Source organism: Meleagris gallopavo, chromosome 3 (assembly GCF_905368555.1).
Source record: "Meleagris gallopavo chromosome 3, MGAL_WU_HG_1.1, whole genome shotgun sequence".
Classification (NCBI taxonomy): Eukaryota; Metazoa; Chordata; class Aves; order Galliformes; family Phasianidae; genus Meleagris; species Meleagris gallopavo.
The window spans coordinates 12953080-12973271 of NC_139406.1; the positions used below are offsets into that span (position 1 = coordinate 12953080).

A 20192-nucleotide genomic window follows, 5' to 3' on the forward strand; every position below is an offset into this window, starting at 1 on the left:
TTGGGATTTTTGTTGCTTAAGGCCGGTGCAGTACCATGTAACCCTTTGAAAGCCAGTTCACTTTTAGTCTCTGTCAGGCTGTGCACTGCAGAGCAGATGTCTGCCACCTCACTCGCCTGGTACTCAGGGTGTTTCATCATCCAACACTTAAGAGCACCAGGCATTTCCTCTCCTTTGGACGAAGGCAGTTTTGTTTAGAAAAGAGCTTGCTTTCATCTATTTTTGCTCTTGGTAGAAGTGGAATTCCTTCTTCCATATGGAACATCTGGTGAAACTGTAAATGTGAGGAAGTGACTGAAGAAGCGGTTCAAGTGAAGTGTTGCACATTGCATGGTTTTGTAGAGAGTTTTATCGTGACTTAACTATATAGGAAAATCCCTTAAAATAAGGAAACAGTGGCAATAATAGAAGCTCCTGTTCTTAGAAACCTGAGCTTAAAATTGCTTTGTGAAAAATAGATGGCTGGCAGAGAAGCTAGCAGTGCTGCACAAGATGTCTGCAAGTGTCATGCAAGCAAGCAGGGTAGTCTGAAGAGACTTCTGCTTGCTTTACTTTTCCCTGTAGTCTCATGTGGGAACTGCCTCAGATTATGGAAGTACGGGCAGAAATCAGAGAGCTGTGGCCACCTCTGTCTGTGCTCTCCGTGTAGAACTTGTGGGCCTTGTGTCTTTAGACATGTCTGCTTTTTCTCATTTTGACCATCAAGCTCAAAGGTAATGAGGCAAGGTAGTGGTAGCTGTGGTAGTCTTCACCACGTGTAATGTAAGCCATTTAATTTTACCTGATCCTGAGATCTCATGGTTAGAAAGTTCCTTTAATCCCTCCTCCAGACCTCAAGATGGCAAAAGCCCTTCTTCTGAGACTGCACTTGGAATAATGAAAACTGAAAACGAAAATAGCAGAACTATTTTTCTTCCTGTAGTCCATAAATAGCATAGTATGCCTATAGAAGCTTTGTGTTTTGAAACTTTGAATTGTATTTTGGTTTATTGTTTAGAACCTGTAGTTCTGAACAATTCTGCTCTTTATTTTTATGACTCTTGTGTTACTCCTCCTTGTTTACTTGCTTATTTTTGCCTTTGGCTCAGAATTCGAGATGTGTCCCAATTATAAAGCCCTCTGAGCTTTATCCTTCATTGTACAAGCTTTGGAGTTCAGCTTAACAAATACAGCTGTTCTGTGGTGGCACTCTCCACATGTCTGTCATAGCTGAAGGGTTTACAGCACTTCCAAATGTCTTTAGTTTTTTCCTTTAAATTTTGATTAGAAACATCACTCAGCAAGACAGAGCAGCTGCTCACATTTTCTCTGTTCTGTAAATACATATAAATGGAAGTGAGCATTAATTTAATTTTTCAAACAATGTCTACACTTAGTTTTAAGTAAGAACAGATCTTATGGATTTAGCTATTCTTTGCAGGCATACAAACTAGATTGCCTTATGGATATAGCTCATTAGTAAGTACGTTCACTGAGAAGGTGGTGAGGCACTAGCAAGGGTCATCCAGAGAAGCTGTGGCTGCCCCATCCCTGGAGGTGTTCAAGGCCAAGTTGGATGGAGCCAGGGGCTGCCTGATCTAGTGCCAAATTTAGTAGTTAGCAGCCCTGTTCATGGTTTGGAACTAGATGAACTTTGAGGTCCCTTCCAACCCAAGCCATCTTGATCTTACCCATTGGTAAGATCAGAATGTTAAGTAATGGAGTGTTTTTCCTAATTGGACTATGCAGCTTAAAAGTTGCATTGAAATCTTTTTGCTAGTGGGTCCAAGGCCACCTCTCGGGAGGTGCTGGTGTCCCAGCACTGCCTGGGGCCACTGAGGAGCCCTTATGGACAGGCAGGACCATCCAAAAAGCAACCTTTTTCCTCCCACCACTCAATGCTTGTCTGAGGGATGGGTATACCTGTCTAGTTTACCATGTTCTTTTAAGTGGTGGATATGGTTGCAGAATAAAGGTTCGCAGTTTTCAGTCTGAGCTGAAAACTGAGCTCGGCTCTCATACTTTTCCAGTTCTGCCTTTTCCTTCCTATCTCTTTACTGGGAAGAAGATCAGAAGGAAAATTTGGAAACTGTGACTTAACTATTCCTCTTATGTTAAGCAACAGAGTGATTTGTTCATAATTTAGTGTGGGGAGATACGTAGAAAACTACAGAACAGGCAACTAGTCCGTGAGAAAGAGCTCATATTAGCTTGGAAACGTGAGTAAACTGGCTCTAGCTTCTGCAGGTAGCTGGAAGAAGCTTGTTTGTGAGAAACTGCTTTGTAACTAGGTAACTTGTAACTAGGTACCCTTGCTTATCCTGATGCACAATGCTTTATTGTCTCCCACTGTTATGTGTATGGCCACTGTACTAAGGAGCATGTGGACATCTTGCCAGCCAGCACCAGTATCTGCAGGGGGAACCCTAGGGCTGCCTCCAGTAATGAGGGCTTGATGGAAGCTGTACCAGCTGGCCACCCCCAGTACTGCGAGTGCCTCTCTATTAAACTTATGAATGGTAACTTGCCTCCATTTACTTTCCTCAACATCAGTAAACCTTATGCAGAAATGCTAATGCTTTTGCATTACAGAAGGAAACCTTAAATGATAAGCTGAGAACAATTTATCTATAGTTCCATAGTTTTCCCTCTCCCCAACCTTCTCATCTTCTTTCTTCTTCCCTGTCCCCTTCTCTGTTGCTGCGTGCAGTCGCACTGCCTGCAAAGGATGTCAGAGTTGTGTTGTTGACTGGGAGCAGTCCGTGTATTGTTGTACAAATGATAATACGATTGTAATTGAGATGTTGCTTGCTATTTGCATTTGTCTTCAAGGCAAACAAGTCAAACAGCAAAACTTAGTAGAGACACAATCTCCCTCAAATCCCGTGACCTTACTGCTGCACAGTTGCACTCAGGCAGGTGAGATCTGTGCCAGGTCTCCTGGCATTGCCTCTGCCCATAGCTCTTACCTTGCCTCTGACTTTGCATCATCACAGGCAGTGAAACACATCTCAGTCCTACCCACTGTGTGAAATGCATAAGTCATGTAAAGAATCGCTTGGGAGTTGATAAGGAGAGGTTAAATATTAACCTCCAAAGGGCAGAGGAGTGCGTGTACGTATCTTGACAATTCTGTTTGCAGTTGTGATGTGTACGAAGTTTGCTAACACTATCATCAGAGCAAATGAAATCCACTTTTATGAAGTGCAGCTGGATTCTTTCCAAGAAGCTTAGTTTCTTTTAAATATTATGTTATTAATTAGTTCAGCAATTCGTTCTTGTTTTGTTTGGAACAAATCAGCAACTGTTGCCATCTTTGAAGCTCCACTGTGGGTGACAGTTGAATGAAAGGTTTTTCACTGCTGAGAGCCAGCGTCCTCTGCAGGCTCTTCTTCTGCAAAGGGACATCTCTGTTAATTGCTGTGGAGTTATGAAGAGATGTCAGCTTTCTCATTTCCAGTTATTACAAATGAATAGGGAGCAGCCATTTTTTGCCATCTGTTCAGCAGAAATATTCCACTTTTAACACAGTTTTATCAGGTATTTTCCCCTGCTAGGACTAGTCTGCTTGGATTTAACATACAGTGTTGAACTAACTCGTATATTTTTCAGAGCTCCTACCCTTAGAAAACTTCAAATCCAAGCTGATGTTTTTGGATGGGCTGTTCTGGTATTGTGTGGTCATACATAGCGGAGCAATTTACATGGACATTGTAATACCAGTAGCTCTTGTACTGTTCTACATCTTCAAGTCAGTCACTCTAAGGAGTTCCACTTCCTCGGTCACCGTGTGAGCACTCTTATTTTGTGTTCTTGTCTTTGCCTTCCCTGATCTGTGTCAGTTTTCATGCTGAATCTCAGAGCACCATTAAGGCGAAAGTTTCCTGCTAATCTGTATAGTACTTCCATTGCCAGCAGGTGGGTACCCTAATGAACACACCCAAAGTGCAACAGCTTATCAGTTCTGAATCCCTGAATTCCTCTTTCACATTGTTTGCAAGACTTCTATTTAGAGTGTCCAGTCTAAACCTTGAAAAACAAGGGCACCCTGGGGGCCCAGTGTGTCATAGCCTCTCACAAATGTACTTACGAAATTCTTTGGCTGAGTTGCCGGCCTGCTTGACAATTATGTGTATGTATCTCTATATACATATAGAGAGTATATGTGTGTGATCACAACAGTGTATGGAAGTTTAAGAACCATTCACCCAAATATTTGCTTAGACCTTGTGTGTAAAAACATTTGGGTGTTTTGTTATTAAGTTCATACAAGCTAAAGGCACAAAGTATTTGCTGCCCTGCTGTCTTGGGGAGAAACATTTAATAAACCCCAAACAAGGTATTAGGCTGTTTGTGCTCGCCTTTCAGGAACTGTCATCTGTCTGAAGCTTGGGAGCTGAGATTTAGAAATAGCTGCTGTTGGAAAATTATTTGTCACTTGGTTAATTAAGAGATGGCCATGCGCATTGGCAGCTGTTGATTTTCTTCTTTTATAATTTAAGTGACTACCGTATTGTTTAAATTCTCCAACAAATACAGGTTTCCCCTCATTGGAAGTGTAAAAAAAAAATAGACATGCTCCGATGCTTCTTGCGCTTTGGTTTTTGTTTCAGCTGCGTTTTTTCATCCCCATCAAAAAGATGCCAATTTTGATTTAGAACCTGCCAGGAGAAGAGGGGCCAGTTGGCGTGAACAACAGAGGTGTTAGGTTTGCAAAATAGTCATGTGATCAGCTGCATGCTTCTTTTAGAGCAAGCCAACTTTCTGGAACAAGGAAGAATGCAACAATTCTAGGCTATCTTACTCTGGGACAAAAATGAAAACAAATACTGATCTGGTTTTGGAAAGTCTGAAATGAGGACAGGTTATTGGGCTGTCTCCTTTCTCTTACGGGGAGAAGTCAGGAAATGCTGAGCCTTCTGTTTTGGCTGGATTTGGACAAGAGGTGTTGCCACCTTGGCCAGTGCTGCGTGACTGCACATTGTGGGGTCATGCTGGCAGAAATTGGGTATTGAGGCTGGAAGGTGCTTTGCCTAGCGGCAGCTGTTACAATACACTGGTGCCTGTACTCAAAATGAGCACGTGGAGCCGTTTTGGTAAGAGAAACCCATTCAAATTAGATATTTATCTCCTAGCTCAGCCTGATAGCACCAGGTGCATTCCCTGACCAGGCATGGGGAGTGCCACTATGTGTGTGGTGAGATGTGACTGGGCTGCCCATCACAGTCATAGAATGGCCTGGGTTGAAAAGGACCACAATGATCATCTAGTTTCAACCCCCTGCTGTGTGCAGGGCCGCCAACCACCAGACCAGGCTGCCCAGAGCCACATCCAGCCTGGCCTTGAATGCCTCCAGGGATGGGGCATCCACAACCTCCTTGGGCAACCTGTTCCAGTGCTTCACCACCCTCTGTGTGAAAAACTTCCTATTAACATCTAACATAAACCTCTCCTGTCTTAGTTTAAAACCATTCCCTCTGCCAGCTCAGGTTACATGTTTGCATGTGGCTGGTTGGATAGTTAAACACATTCACTGGGTGTAAATGGTGGGATAGTGTGTGTTTAAAAGAAATCGACCATGAGATGCGTAGAAAAGTACTTTCAAAGGAGCATCAGTGTCCTTTCCCATACATTTTAGGATAACTTTCGTCCTGTGCTGTGTAGGAGGAAAATAACCCCATTTCTCTTATTTGAAGTTTAGTCTGTTACAGCTCTCTTTACTTGACAACAGATTGAATTTCTCCAGAGAGGAAATTAGATTTTTCCTTTTCTTTCTCTCCATCTCTGTCATTTGTTTACACGAATTGGCTGATTGTGGTGTGTGCGATAACCTTTCCTTCCACATGCTGCTTTATTTGCTGTTCCTTAATAAACTGTATTTACACAGCGTGCTTCCTTTGCTGCTTCTGGTGACAACCAAAATGATCAAGAAAAAGCACTGTGTCTAAACTGAGCCAGGAATGCAAGCAGGCTTAACCTGTGCTGAATTAGAAGCACGCTGATTGAGGCAAGGAGAAGATCGAGCTCCTGAGTAGGGCATGCAGCGTTTACAAGTTTGAATCTATAACCACCTGGAAATTTCGATATATATGCAGGTATTTGCTGGATTTTATTTATGTGTTTATTTTTCCCCTGGCAGCCAGTTGCAAACTTAAAGGCTTGCTGGGGAGTTATTAATAGCTTCTGCTGTAATAGTATCTGGTAGTCTAGCCATGGGCTGGTATGGGGGCTGTGTTCCTCTAGGAAAGTCCAGCAGAACAATCTGCTCCCAGCTGAGGGCAAATCCCACAGAGGAGTCTTGAAGGAAGAGACACCTGGGGTTTGAGAAAGCTTGGTGGAAATTGGGAAATACAGAGCAGTAGAATGGGGTCACCTCTGAGCAGTCCCCAGGATCACTAGGTGCTGGAGCGTGCCGCGCACAGGGCGTATAATGCTACTGACATTAAGGATTTCAGGCGCCCTGCATTTTATACCTAACACTACATTGCCTGAGCTTTCCTCTGCTCAGCTTGTAATGAGGGCTTTGTTGCAGAACTGACCGTTCTCCTCCCTTTTGGGGTAAGGATTGCATCTTGAAAGCCCTTGGAGTGAGGGAACTAAGACTTTTGGATAGGTAGTAATATGGTGAAAACTACCAAAAGCTGTTTTTCTTTTCCTTCATCCCTCCCTCCCTCCCTCTGTCTTTCTTTTTCCAGCATTTTTTAAAACATATATTATAAAACTGAAAATGAATCTGTAGTCAGACCATCTCCTCAAGGATTTTTTTTTTCAGTGGGAATGCTGTTGCCCAGGCTTCAGGTGTTTTTCCCTGGCCATTTTCTCCAAGGGATTATCCTATATAATTACAGCCTTGGCAGCTCATAGACTGAAACTGGGAGGGGAGAGAAAACTGCAAAGGCACAGAAAGTAGTTAGCTTGTGCTTTGTAAACCTAGCGTATGGACTGCATTGAGAGAATTGCTTTGTGCTTTGGGACCAGAGACAGGTGAGTGAATGCTAAAGAGTTCTTCAGGCAGTGTGACTTAACCTCTTTTCTCTCCTGATGTATTATTTGCAAATGGTTTACTACTTTTTCTTCTTCTTTTTTTTTTTTTCTTTTTAAAATGAAAGACTTTGCTATTCATCCTTGTGCAAATGTCACCCTTTGAGAACAAATAAGGGTCTTTCTGAAATCTGAAGCAAGAGGTCTATTACCACTGCACAAGGCTAAGACCAAGCAGGAAAGGCTGGCTACAACCCTTAGTCCCTTCCCAGCCCACTCAGCAGGTTTGAGGCCATGCCTTGTGGCTGCATGAGCTTATGTCAGCACAGTGTTAATGTAGTCCTTCCTCCATGGTTGCCTGTCTGCGTGTCCACCTCCTCTACAGAGCCTCCCGTGAGCTCCCTCCTCTCACTTGAACTATGACCTGAGCTTCCAGCCCCTGGCCTTGTAAACCTTGCCGGCCATGCAGGGCCATGTGGTGCAGTGCTGTCCTTTTCTGTAAATCTGAGCTTTTTTGGTGAGCTGTTCGGATGGCAATTAATTTTGGCATTGAACAGTCTAGAGCCCTGTTGCCTTTAGCCAGCTGTATCTAGGTTTCCAAAAATGATTTTAAAAAAGAAGTGAAAGCTTTTGGGACTAATGGCTCTCAGCACATGCATCAAAGACAAATACAATCCTGAGAAGTACCATACTTCATCTGCTTACAGCATCACACCAGAAACATTTTCTGCTCTGCTCCAGAAGCATTTCCAGCCACATTGGTTTCCAGATTAAGTCATAAACAGACATTGGTCCCTTCGGGTTCTTGAGGGGAAAAGCCTCATGAGAGGTGAGGGAGGTGATTTTCCCTCTCTATGCCACACTAATGAGGCCCACCCGAGTTCTAGGGCCCCCAGTGCAGTAAAGATGTGGAGCTGTTGGAACTGGTCCAGAGGTAGGCCACAAGGATGGTCAGAGGACTAGAGCACCTCTCCAGTGAAGGTAGGCTGAGGGAGAAGGGAGCTGGGCTTGTTCAGCCTGGAAGAGAAAGGGCTCCAGGGAGACCTCATTGTCTTGCAGTACTTTTAAGGAATCTTAAAAATGGAAGGGATTTAGACTTTTTACATGGTAGTGATAGGACAAGGGGGAACAGTTTTAAGCTAAAAGAGGGGAGATTTAGGTTCAGTATTAGGAGGAAATTCTTTACTCAGAAGGTGGTGAGGCAGTGGCACAGCTACCCAGAGAAGCTGTGGGTGCTCCATCCCTGGAGGCGCTCATGGCCAGGTTGGATGGAGCCCTTGGCAGTCTGAGCTGGTGGGGGGCAGCTCTGCCTGCAGCAAGGGGATTCAGAACAGATCAATCTTTAATATCCCTTACAACCCAAGCCAATCTATGATTCTGTGATCTAGAAGGATTAAAACATCCTAAGAGTGCATGTTGCTCTGTTAGGGACTAAGCAGGGCCTTTGCTGCAATGCTGGAGGGTAGAGCAAGAAGGCCAGCATGTGAATCAGCAGTGGAGTTCTGAGTGCTCTGAAATCTGTCCTCATAGTGAGTACACCAAAAATTGTTCACTTGAATGTCCTTTTCTTGAGCTTGTTCTTGTTATGATTGGGAGCAGCCAGCGTTGGTGCTTTGGTTCTTATTCCCTTGGCTAATATTTGAAAAATTCCCATGAGATTTCTAAATAATATAATGAGAGACCTTTACAGAACAACAAAGTGATTTGATTTTTTTTTTTTCCCCCCAGTATCTCTAGTGGGTTTATTTTGCACAATCATGCTCATTCTCTCATGAATTTCTTTCATGCACAGTTTTGCATCCCTGTGCTCACAGCCACCAGATGTGCTATGTCTATGTGCTCTTTGTAGCACAGAGGACATGAGACAGTGGCTCCTGAGCTCTCATCACATCCCTGAGGCTGTTCTTGGCAGACAGCAACAACCCAGTTTGGGTCTTTCATACTTCTGAAGGCACTGATGTTGAATTTTTTGCTTCATTGTTTTCTCTCATCTCTCATAACTCTCAGACAGACTTAATGAATTTAATTTCTCTGTTCTTTTTTCCCTCTTGGTCATGATAATTTATGGCCATGATCATGTTCTTCACATTTTTTGGATACCTTTAGGTTTGTCCTTTCTTCTTTTACTTGGGTGAAGTCGCAGAAGGACTGCAGTTGACATGGTGGATGTGTACCAGTCCCATGCTCTGCCTGCTTCTGGTGCCAGCTCATTTGCTCCTCTCACACACTGTCACAGTGGTTTTGTTCATCAGCAGTCTTAACACTTGTCTTACAGGTTACTGTGTGAGGCTGACTGTAGCGATGTGTCTGGGCCTGGTTCTGTTCCCTCGGTGCCTGGGGACATCTCTGTACATCCTGTGTGGTTAGCCATGGGGTTACACTGAGTGCAGCACGCAGCCACCAGAAATGGTTGATGCCCTTGTCGGAGGACATGGTTCACATTGTCTCTCTGTGTGGCAGGATTGCAGACTGTAAGGCTAGTGTTCATTGATTTGTTCATTTCACTAGTGAAATGGCACATAGGTAGACTTCCAAAGCAGAGTTCTGCCTTTCATTTCTGTGTCTCCCATAAGAGCCTGGGCTGTGCACCGAAGCTCGTGATGTGTGTCTCATATTCATGGTGCATGCAGGGCCCACAACTGCAACGCGTGTGTGGGGAGGCACTTGTCTTTGGGAACAGAACTATAGGGCAAATAAGAAAAATCTTTTCAGTGCCTCTCTCTTTGCCCACATAATGTTTTCCAAGAGCAAATGGATGTGTCCAGGAGTTCATAATACTGGTGGTCATTTCTGTGTCAAGGGTTTGCTTGACTCTCTACACTCAGCAAGATATTTGAGGTGAAAGCTTTTTTGCTGAAGGGGAGAGCTGGAGTTTTCTCACTGGATTTGCCAGAGAGCTGATTTCTGTCTTGCAATGATTGCACGTGAGTTGGTAATGTCTCTTGTGGACTGGGTGAACACATTGCAGCACTGGTGAGAGCATCAGGAAGCCCTTGCTAGTCCTGCATAGAGGTGCTGCAGTGGCTTTACTGACAGGGCTGGAAAAAGCCCGACTGCTAAATGCTTGCTAAAAACAGCAGCACTGAATATTTTATTGTGTCAAATCGAAGGCAGAGGTTGTGGAAAGTCAGTAGACTGTCCTGATATGTAGAACATTTCAACAGAGATGCAATATTTCATTTAAGCAGAGCACTTGCTGATGGTGCTTTAAGGTCATGCTCACCCAACTACTGCAAGGACTTTTTACCCCTTTCCAGCTCTTCCAGAGGAAAAGGCAAAAAAAAAGGCCTGTGACTATCCAGAAAAAAAAATAGATGCCAGGCTACTCCTGAAGTGATTTCCATCCTATGCAATGACTGACTGCTGCATGTGGAATTATACACATTATGCTCCAGTGATTCCAAAGAGCATAAGTTTTTTTTTTTTTAATGCCTCTTCCTGACATCATGAAAAAGTTGTTCTTGTCTCAGTTAATTTTGTTATCTTATACTAACCTGAGCAATGCGATTGAAATGCTAAAGTCTCACCTATCTAATGCAGACTTTCTGTTTCTATAGCAACAAAAGTCATCCTTGCACTTAGTGGAGGCATACTGGAGCATGAGTGACTGTGACTTCAGGGCATTTTGAAGAGAAACAGAAACACTTTGACTTAAAGATCAGGAAAATAAAATGGAAGTGAACTCTTTGCACAATTAAAAAAGTCACCAAGGCTTGGAATACTTTGTTAGTAAGGTTGAAGCCATATTAATGTCATAAGAAGTCCTGTGTTTTAATCTCATTTCCCTAATTAAAATGTAAAAGCCCTTTATAGCAAGTGAAAATCTTTGAGGGATTTTTCTTCCCCTTCGTTTTCCAAAGCTGTTGTGTTTCTGGTTAAACTAACAAAAATTTGGGCTGCTTCACAACAGATACATTTCCCTTTTGTGTTAACAAAAAAGCATCAGTGTTTTTTGCTACTGGCTGAAGGAAAAGGAAACAAACAGCATGTGGTGCCTAATCCTATATTTGATCTGCAGGCAGCCAGTTCCTGGTCAGTGAGTTTAGATCTGTGTTACAGCGGTAAGTGCTGAACAAGCTACAGATCAGAGAGTGAATAAATGAGCAGCTTCCTATTGTCTTATGGCTTTCCAATTACAATTTTAACAACCATTAAATCATAATTTAAAATAACTATAGGAAACATCCCAAGGTAAAATACCAGCACTGACAGCAACACATCATGAGTGTTTATGAGCTTGTGTTTCTGTATCAGCATACTGATAAGTACTCCACAACAGTCCTGGCAGGTTTATTGTGCTTGGATATTAATCTGTAGAAGCGAATGTAGGCAAGTGAGAAATATGAAATAGGGGGTTCTATTGTATTCCTACTGGTGAAAACAGTATATGTTTGGATATATTTGAAAAAGGCATTTTAATGCTGTTTCTTCTGCGTCTTAAAAAAGAAGAAGCCGCCCTTCTGATAAATTCATCTTATTTTGTCAAGAATAAAGGTAGCCACAATTCAGGACTTAAGGAAGCTTTTAGTCTACTGGCATCACTTGTCACAGTGCAGCTGAAACAACCGATGCTAGCAGTGATGGTGGTAATTTGCCCTACAACAAAAGGAAGGATGGGAGACAGGATAAGGCAGATACAAGGCTGTCTTGTTTGAAAGTTGATCAAGACCAGTTATTATGAAAACAAAAACCAAACCCAGAAACAATCCACTCAGCATTTGGCTTGAAACCAGCTGAGTTGCAGCATGTTTAGCTGTGAGAAGCTAGCATCCTGTAGGAGCTGGGATCCTGCTGAGAGCTGTGCTCTTCTGCCTTCAGCAGACTGATTGGGAAGGTGTCTGGTATCTTCGAGAAATGCGAAAAGGCTCTACGTGAAATCTGTGGATCATCTTTCATCTTCTAGTCTCCTTAAATATATGTTTTTGGGGGGAAGGAGGCATAGGCTGACAATTAGAGATGCAGCAGGTCTGCAGGAGATGCAGTATGTGCATATAAGTTGCACATGTTAGCACCACAGCTTGCTGCTAATGAGCTCTCTATTGCTGCGAGGGTATTTGAAGCCCACATACGTGAGGAAACAGGATTTATGGGATGGTGCATAACTCTTGCCAAAGGTCTTGATGCTAAGTCCGTGGAATTTCATGAAGCTGGGCAGCCTGCTGTGGGGAGGTGCTCCTGTGGGGGGTCTAAATGCATTGCATGTGCTCTGTGTTTCAGGGATAGAGCTCTGCCCTCCTGCACACCGGTTCATGATCACCATGGTGGCGAGCTTCATTGAGATGGCAGGGCAGTTCCTGATGCCCGGGCTGGCTGCTCTCTGCAGGGACTGGCAGGTCCTCCAAGCCGTCATCATCTGCCCCTTCCTGCTGATGCTGCTCTACTGGGTGTAAGTATTTCTTACCCTTTTGGTCAAAGGCAGCTCAAGTTCCTAATACTGGAGGTGCCTGGAAATAAGGGTGCTTCCCCATACATATGAATTATTACCTTGTTCTTCTACTCACTTTGTATGAAGTTTTGACTGTGAAGTAAGAAGGAATAATGGTATAGCTTACTGTAGTAGCCATAAATTTTACATGTTGATGTGTCAGGACTCAATAGGTAAGTATTCTGCTGGGCAGAAAGTTGTACTTTGTAATTTCTCTGGCAGTCGCTTCCATTTTACAGATGCAAAAGGATGTGTCCCAGCTTAACTGCTTCGAATTGTAGCTGCACAGCTCAGTTTTCTCCTTAAAACTGCACTGTGGTTCTGGGCAGTCACTGTTCATTCCTTTGGCCTCGGTTAGCCCATCTAGGTTAAAAATAACACACCTCCTCTTGTGAGTATTACAGCTGGGCCCAATGTGTGCACGAGGTGGCCAGCTCTTGAGCCTCCCTTCTAGGTTTTGACCAAATTACTGTGTGCTAGGCTGACAGGGCACCAGCCAGGTGGCCGGCTTGCACTGGGCAGCACTCCCACAGGTTGCTTCTCTGTCCTGGCTCCTTCCGTTCTTCACTGCCAGCCCTATGGACTGTGCTTTGGCAAAGGGCTCCAGGCCTGGTGCTGCCTGTCCTGGGGGAGTGGGGAGCTCTATCCCCACCAAAACTTCATAAACTTCCCAAAAACATGTCTTTTTGCTTCTGTCTAAAGAGTGACACACAGTGGTGGCACAACATAGCAGAGACTTGCAAGAGCAGGGTTGTACAAAACCATAACAGTGAGAATAGAGTAAATAATTAATTTTAAAGTAATGCTGGCTACATTTAAATATTTAGTTGCTGTGGACTGGAAAAGGAGAAAGTTGATGATTGTAACACCTGACAAGTTGCAATGTGTAAGAACTTGTTATGATACGTAACAATTCTGTTCTTGGGTAAAGTTAGAGTTCTCATCCATTCATCCCCATAACCCCTTAAGTAGAAATCTCTTTGCCCATCTCTGAGCTCACATAGGTGGGCATACTACAGCTTGGGCTGAGGGCAGAAAGCAACATACAGGAGAAAGTTGTCTTTTATAAGATAATGACTTCTTTTCCCTTTTCAATTTCCAGTTTATAATAAGTGTCTTGCTGGTGATACCTCGATGTTGAGTAGCCTAGAATGTTCTCACTAATGTACAATACTGTTCCCCCAAACCTGACACATGATGTACACATGCAAAATGTTTACAGGTCTACTCCAAAGCCTCCTGCTGGAATCCTACCAGCTGAAGGGCATTATAATCCACTGCTGGATAGAACTCAGTGCAATGCTTGTTGATATCTGTGTCCAAGCAGAATGAAGATACCTAACAAGCATGATAGACGGTGACTCCCCAGTAGTCATCTGGGGATGCTCCCCCACATTGCTGAGGCAGAATCTCCTGCATTTCTTCTGAGAATTCAATGGGGACCTCTTAACAAGGGATCGTAGTAACAGCAAATGCTAGAACTTGTTTCCAAATCTGCAAGAGCTTTGTGGTGTTTTGGCTGGTCAGGACAGGCAGGGAATGCAAATTAATCCCGCTTAGATGATATGTGATATGACACACAGGAGTAATAGGCAAAGCAGCAGAATTTACTTTGCCTGGGGTTTTTGCATTTGCTGAAATGGGCTCTGGTTAGGACAGCTGTTCAACTATACTGTGGTATGTATAAATTCATCTAAATACACTCACATGTATGTGTACTTTACTTACAATTAAGTTCTTGCTAAGGGTGAGATCCATATTGCAGTAACCTTAAAAAGTGGTAACCTAACAGTACAATTGACTGCTCCACTGCTTAGAAGAGCTGGGGTAGCATTTGCAGCAAGGGTCAGTGCTTTGTGAAGGAAATATGAGGTTTACTATATATTTGAAATTAAAAGAAGCTGATAAATTCGTTCTTAGAGAAGTTTTTTGGAAAATGAATGAAAATGAGGCCAAAGCAAGAGGAAAAAAAATATGTCCGTTCTGAAAGTATCTGTATTGATGAAGTGTGTAGGGCTGTGGTGTTGCTGGGGGTTTGGGGGTGCTTTTTTTTATTAAAAATCTTTATATTTATTTTGTGTTGCTTTTGTTTGTTTGGTTGTTTGTTTTAAATGAAAATGAAAATGAAATGAACTTACCTGAAAAACAAATAGGGAAGAATTAAGCTGGAGATTCAGGTGAACGTCAGCACTTGAGGAAACCAAACAGATGAAAAATAAACTCTTTTATATTATGACTATGTGCATTTCTGTGTATGCTTGTAAGGCAACTCAATTAACATAATCTGGTCTTTACTGGGAAAAACTTTTATAGCAGCAACTGAACTTTATCTGGAGTGCACACCATACTCACCCGTATAAAAGAATGCCTTAAAATCTGCATGTGAGGAAGAAGATTTTTAACATGTTTAAAAATTTAAAAATTCTGTTCCATTATAATCCTGGAAAGTAATTTTTCACTTTTTAATCTCCATCTTTACAAGAGAATTCAAATCACTTCTGTCATATGTTTTCCTTCTGTGGCCTGAATTATCCTGTGTAACTGCGCAGCTCATCTATCCCCTGCCTGGCAGCGAATGTCTCCTGCATAAAGTGCTTCCTCCTTCTCTCTGCTCTTTCACAATGGTATTAATAGGCAGAACTCCTCTAATATGTTATAAAATTCTAATATGTCCTATCTCAAGGTGATGGCATGGTTCCTGTATTATTTGTGGATCAATGTAAAACTGAACGTCACCAATTCCTGTGCCCTGAGCCTTTTTTCTCTTATATTTTTTAACAGATGATTTTTCCACTTTTTGAAAATAGTTATATTACCTACAAATACTTAAATGAGCAGCTACCCACTATACTTCTCTGGCAGAAACTGGGGAGCAACCCTAATGTGTTTTCCATCTCTGAAGTATTTTCCCAGAGTCCCTACGGTGGCTGATGGCTACGCAGCAGTTTGAGGCATCCAAGGAACTCATCCTGCAGCTCACTCGCAAGAACAGGATGAACGCGGAAAGCGACATCAAAGGAGTGGTGCCTGGTGAGTAGAACAGACATTCATGAATCCAACCATTCAGATGAAATTGTCTTCTGAAGTTATTATCCAGAATTAAACAGTCTATTTACTGCCTGTAAAAATCATTCCACTTATTCATTAATTTTGTTTTTCTTGAAAAACTGCTCTAAAGTCCAGAACCATATTTAAAATTACAGTCTGATGAACAGTTCTAGTAATTACATTTCATCTGGCAGTGCCATATGCTTTTAGGAGCATCTTTTGGATGATTTTACCATGGCTGCAGTGAGTCAGCTCGGTGTGCCTCTGGTAACTGTTGTAAGGAAGCTTCTGGCTGGAGTCCTGCCCATCACACAGAGACGGGTGAGATGGCAGCACCCAAGCCACAATTTCTGAAACATCAGCCCCATGGCGAACTAAATCACATCCTATTTCTGTATCAAATTCTGGTACTCATTGTTGAGGTCTCTGGAATAGCTCAGGTCAGTTTGGTTCTGTGCTTCAGCTTGGTAGTCATACCAAGGCCGCTGCTGTGATTTCTGTAGTAGTGGGCAGACCTGTATTAATTACCTTGTTTGCATGTGAATTGCATGTCTGAAGTTTTTTGGATCTGCATCACACACAACATGGCTGTGCAGTGTAATTGACATGTTCTTGGTAAAGTTCTGAAAAGCTCAAAGGTGTGGAGCAGCCCCTGATCTCCATCCCTGTCTCTGTTCTGCAGATCTTCTTCAGGGTAGATGAAGGAACTTAGAGAAAATGTGTTTCAGAGGCAATAAAAGGTCTCACAATTAGACTTGGAGATTCCCAACCAAGTCTAAATTTAGCCTTTCTCAGCTAGTTAGTTACTTGAGTTTGCAGACAAAATAAATTGTATTTTTAGGGGAAAAATAATTACTTGAGTTTCCTTTAAGGAAAACGATAAAGATGCAACTTGGTGCTAGAGGGATTTACTTAAGCTCTTCCTAGTTACATTGTCACTGGAGTAGTGCTAAGTATCAAAATGGTTTTATGCCTATTGCTTGTGATTATTTTTTCCAGCAGTTTCATGGTAGAGCCACAGTCCTGTTCAGGGACGGACTCCCTTTCCTGTGCAAAACAGTGTTGTTGTAACTCTTAGTGGCATAGACTCTGCCTGCACATACATTTTGATATCGTAGTTGACAGCATGTTACCTTTTGCACACCTTCTTTAGTAATACAGAATGTGCGCAGTTCTGCCACTTTGCTGATGCTGGATTTTTTTTCTTTGATGTGAAGTGGGTTTTTATCTATATATTTTTTTTCTTCTTGACTCTCTCTGCAACCCATGTTAAGGCTTCCCTAACCTAGCTGTACCATGATGCTTTATTTTTCTAGAAACGTTAAGATGAGAGTAGTACCAAACTGGTTAAATGAGTTTAACTAAAGATTTTGGAAGGGCCTTCTCTCTTTGTAGGTGTAAGGGGGCACTGATAATGTGAGTGAGGATGTTGAACTAGCAGTTGACAACCCTCTCTGTAGGGTTTGGAACTTAATGATTCTTGAGGTCTTTTCTGATGTAAGCCATTTTGTGATTCTGTGAGCTGCCCTAAGAATGTGAAGGCAGCGTATGTTCTGAACTGCAAAACAAATGGATGGTTGCTCCCTTAGCAAGGGCTTTGTTCTGGGACAACTGGTACACATTTTGATTTTGGCTATGAATAATTTGCCATCTTGAGGAGATTTGGTGGTTTATGCAGTTGTATTTTCTTCTTTAACACAAGAAAAGTAGAGATGTCCTTATTAAGTATCTCTGAAGTCTCAATTTTACCACCGGGCTCAACAGTTCACCTTCTTTTTTTGCAAGAGAAGTTTAAATTCATTGTTGCAACAAAATAATTATTTTTATCCCGCTGCATTCTGAAATGTAGCTTATAAAGCAGGCTTGTTAAGTTTTGTTGAGAAATATTTCAAAACATTGCCAGAATAAAGCCATCTTCAGTCATGAGCAAATTAAATATTTTTATAATATTAATTTAGTAGAGGTTTTTCACTGCCAGTTTCTTCTAAAACTTTCTCATCTCTTCTCTGTTTCCCTGTGGAGCATAAAGAACAAACACATTTTTCATTACAGCTTTACAGTCCCACTTTACACTGCACTGGTACACCACAAGCCCCTTGAGTACTGCATGTCATTTTGGACTCCATAAAACTATCCAAAGGAGGAGGACTGTTAAGGTGGTGAAGGGTCTGGAGGGCAAGATGCATGAGGAGTGGCCAAGTTCTCTGGGTTTGTTCAGCCCAGAGCAGAGGAGCTGAGGGGAGGCCTGATGGCGGCTGCAGCTCCTCACAGGAGCGGAGGGGCAGTGCTGAGCTCTGCTCTGTGTGACAGCGACAGGGCCTGAGGGAACAGCATGGAGCTGTGTCAGGAGAGGGCAGCTGGGGTTAGGGACAGGGTCTGCACCAAAGGGCGGTGGGCACGGAACAGGCTGCCCGGGGCAGTGGGCACGGCCCTGAGCTGCCCGAGTTTAAGGAGTGTTGGGACAACGCTCTCAGACATAGGGTTTGAATTTTGTGCGGTTCCTGCGTGGTGACCAGAGTTGGATTTGATTGTCTTTGTGGGACCCTTCCAACTCAAGGTATTCAAAATCAGTTATGGAACAGTCAATTTTTAGTGAAATAAAGGCTAAGGAAGCACTTCTTAAAGTGTGGGAGTAAAGAGTGTGTAGGGGTATTGGAAATCCCAGAGTACCAGCTGTCCTAAGGTGTGTTGGCCAGAACAGATCACATGCTGCACACTGCTCTGTGCTGCACTGATACCCAGTCCCTCACTGTGTGTGGGTGCCCTTGGGAATGCTCAGCAGGGAAAGCCCTGGCAGCAGCTACCTGGTTGTCAGACATAATGTTTCTGTGAAAGCCCACCCTACTATCATTTTGCCTATCTTCTTCTTTGGTGAATGATGTTCTAGATGTTCCTTAACAGAAAAAAAAAAAAAACTGCTTGACTGGGCAGAATATCGAAAATGGTTTCTGTTGTTCAACTCTAGATGAAAACACAAACCAGAAAGGTTTATAGTGTGTATAGGCATTGCTTTCTAAGGTAGAGCCATGGAAGGAGGCACAGAAATATTTTTGCAGCTTGGAGAAATAATGCTGATGTAATTGCAAAAGTGTATGATGGTGACAAGTATTGTGTGTGCATATGAATGCTGATTGCAGTTAGGAAAGCTGTGGTTTTCAGGGGATTTTTCTTTGAATTAAAAAAAAAAAAAAAGTTCACCTTACGTTTGAGTCAGTCTCCTTTCCAATATGAGAAAATAACTACAAAACCTTTGATTGTACCTTCGGGCCACCACAGCTACAACTACAGTACTGTGTACAGACTGGGATAGATGAAGAGCCAGGTGTATTAGATAGAGGAAGAAAGCAAGTTCCCTAGCTCAGTAATACAGGGTAGCTTCATGTGATACTGCTCCATGCAAACCTGCTGGACGTGTTCCTTTACAAGGTCTTGTTTCTTGGTTGTTTATTAGTGCCAAGCTTAAATACCCCATGCAAGTCCCAGGGGTTTGTCAGGTACATTGTGGGAAATTCAGTTCAAACCATTGGAATAAAGGCAGCCTTTAAGTCTCACGGACAAAAGAGATTTCTGTGTTAAAGGAAACCAGCCAGCAGGCAGTGATTTCTGTTGCCGTCTTGAATATCCTATCAGTTTTCAGAAGGGGCTCATTTTTTTTCCTGACAGTCCCCTCTTGTCCGCCAGTGGCAGCTGATGGAGTTTGTGCAGCTCCTTCAAGGCATGCCATACAGGAAAAGTAGTGAGCAACAAGAGTAAGACTGATGAATGTAAGTCTTCTTTTGCTGGCTGAATATACAGAAGTGGAGGAGGAGCTCATGCATGCACTGGCTGTATGTATCCCTGTGAAGACAGTAATGACCTGACAGCTACAGGATTTGAAGTGGGAACGGGGTAGAAGGAAGCATTGTACTGAGGATGTGCCTTGTGATGCCACTGGGAAAAGCGAAATATGCTGTAAAATAAAATAAAAAATGAAAACAATTCAGTAGTGATCAGCTTCTCTTAAAGCTTGACTGAATTTCAGTGGGAGCTGGGCATGGAGGGCTTGCAGCAAACCCTGGTGCTCTCAATGCCTGAACAGGGCATGGATGAGGGGCGAGGAGAGGAAACCTAAAGAGCCAATCAGAGGAGGAGAGCACTAAGAGGGACTGCTAATAGAGAGGAGAGGGAGTAGGAGAGTGAGAAGAGTTGTGGGGGCAAAGTATGAAGATAGTTGAAAGTGACCTCCACAGACAAAGGCAACGGGGGACAGAGGGGACATTAATGGCTGTAGAGGAAGGAAGAAGGAGAGCTAGGGCACAGAGATCATAGCGGCTGTGACCATTTGCTTCCTCCTCCCTCCAGAACAAGTTGTCAAGCCCTAGGATGCAGTCTCAGCATTCTTTTCCTGTGAAATCCACTTCTAAAATGTGTGCCTCACCTCTCTGCTAACCAGCTTGCTTGAGCCTCCCTCCATAGCTCCAGCCACAGGTAGCCGTAACACCTGCGTAGGTATCTGTAACATGGTGGCCCAAATACAGCTCCACACAATGACATTTGAGATATGATATTTGAGATACTCTTTTGTTGTTGTTGTTGTTCTTCTTCTTCTTTTTTGTTGTTGTTGTTGTTGTTGTTGTTGTTGTTGTTGGTGTTGTTGGGGTGTGTGTGTGTGTGTGTGTGAGTTGGTAAGGTTAGCGGAATGTAAACATTGGCAAGTCAGGCTCTCAGAAACGCAAAAAGTCAGGTTGCCTGGGCAACCCTTGTTTGGCCTCCTGGCATG

At 43.0% G+C, this 20192-nt stretch overlaps 1 protein-coding gene across 2 annotated transcripts in view; it reads left to right on the forward strand.

Annotated features, from left to right (window-relative positions):
* The window catches only part of SLC22A23 (solute carrier family 22 member 23), a 99329-nt gene that overhangs the window by 57790 nt on the left and 21347 nt on the right, over window positions 1–20192 (forward strand). For both annotated transcript variants that reach the window (XM_085220276.1, XM_010708408.2), the window contains exons 4-5: window positions 12178–12346; window positions 15288–15415. In XM_085220276.1, the coding sequence (XP_085076402.1) occupies window positions 12178–12346; window positions 15288–15415 (297 nt within the window). The remainder of the gene's footprint in view (window positions 1–12177; window positions 12347–15287; window positions 15416–20192) is intronic.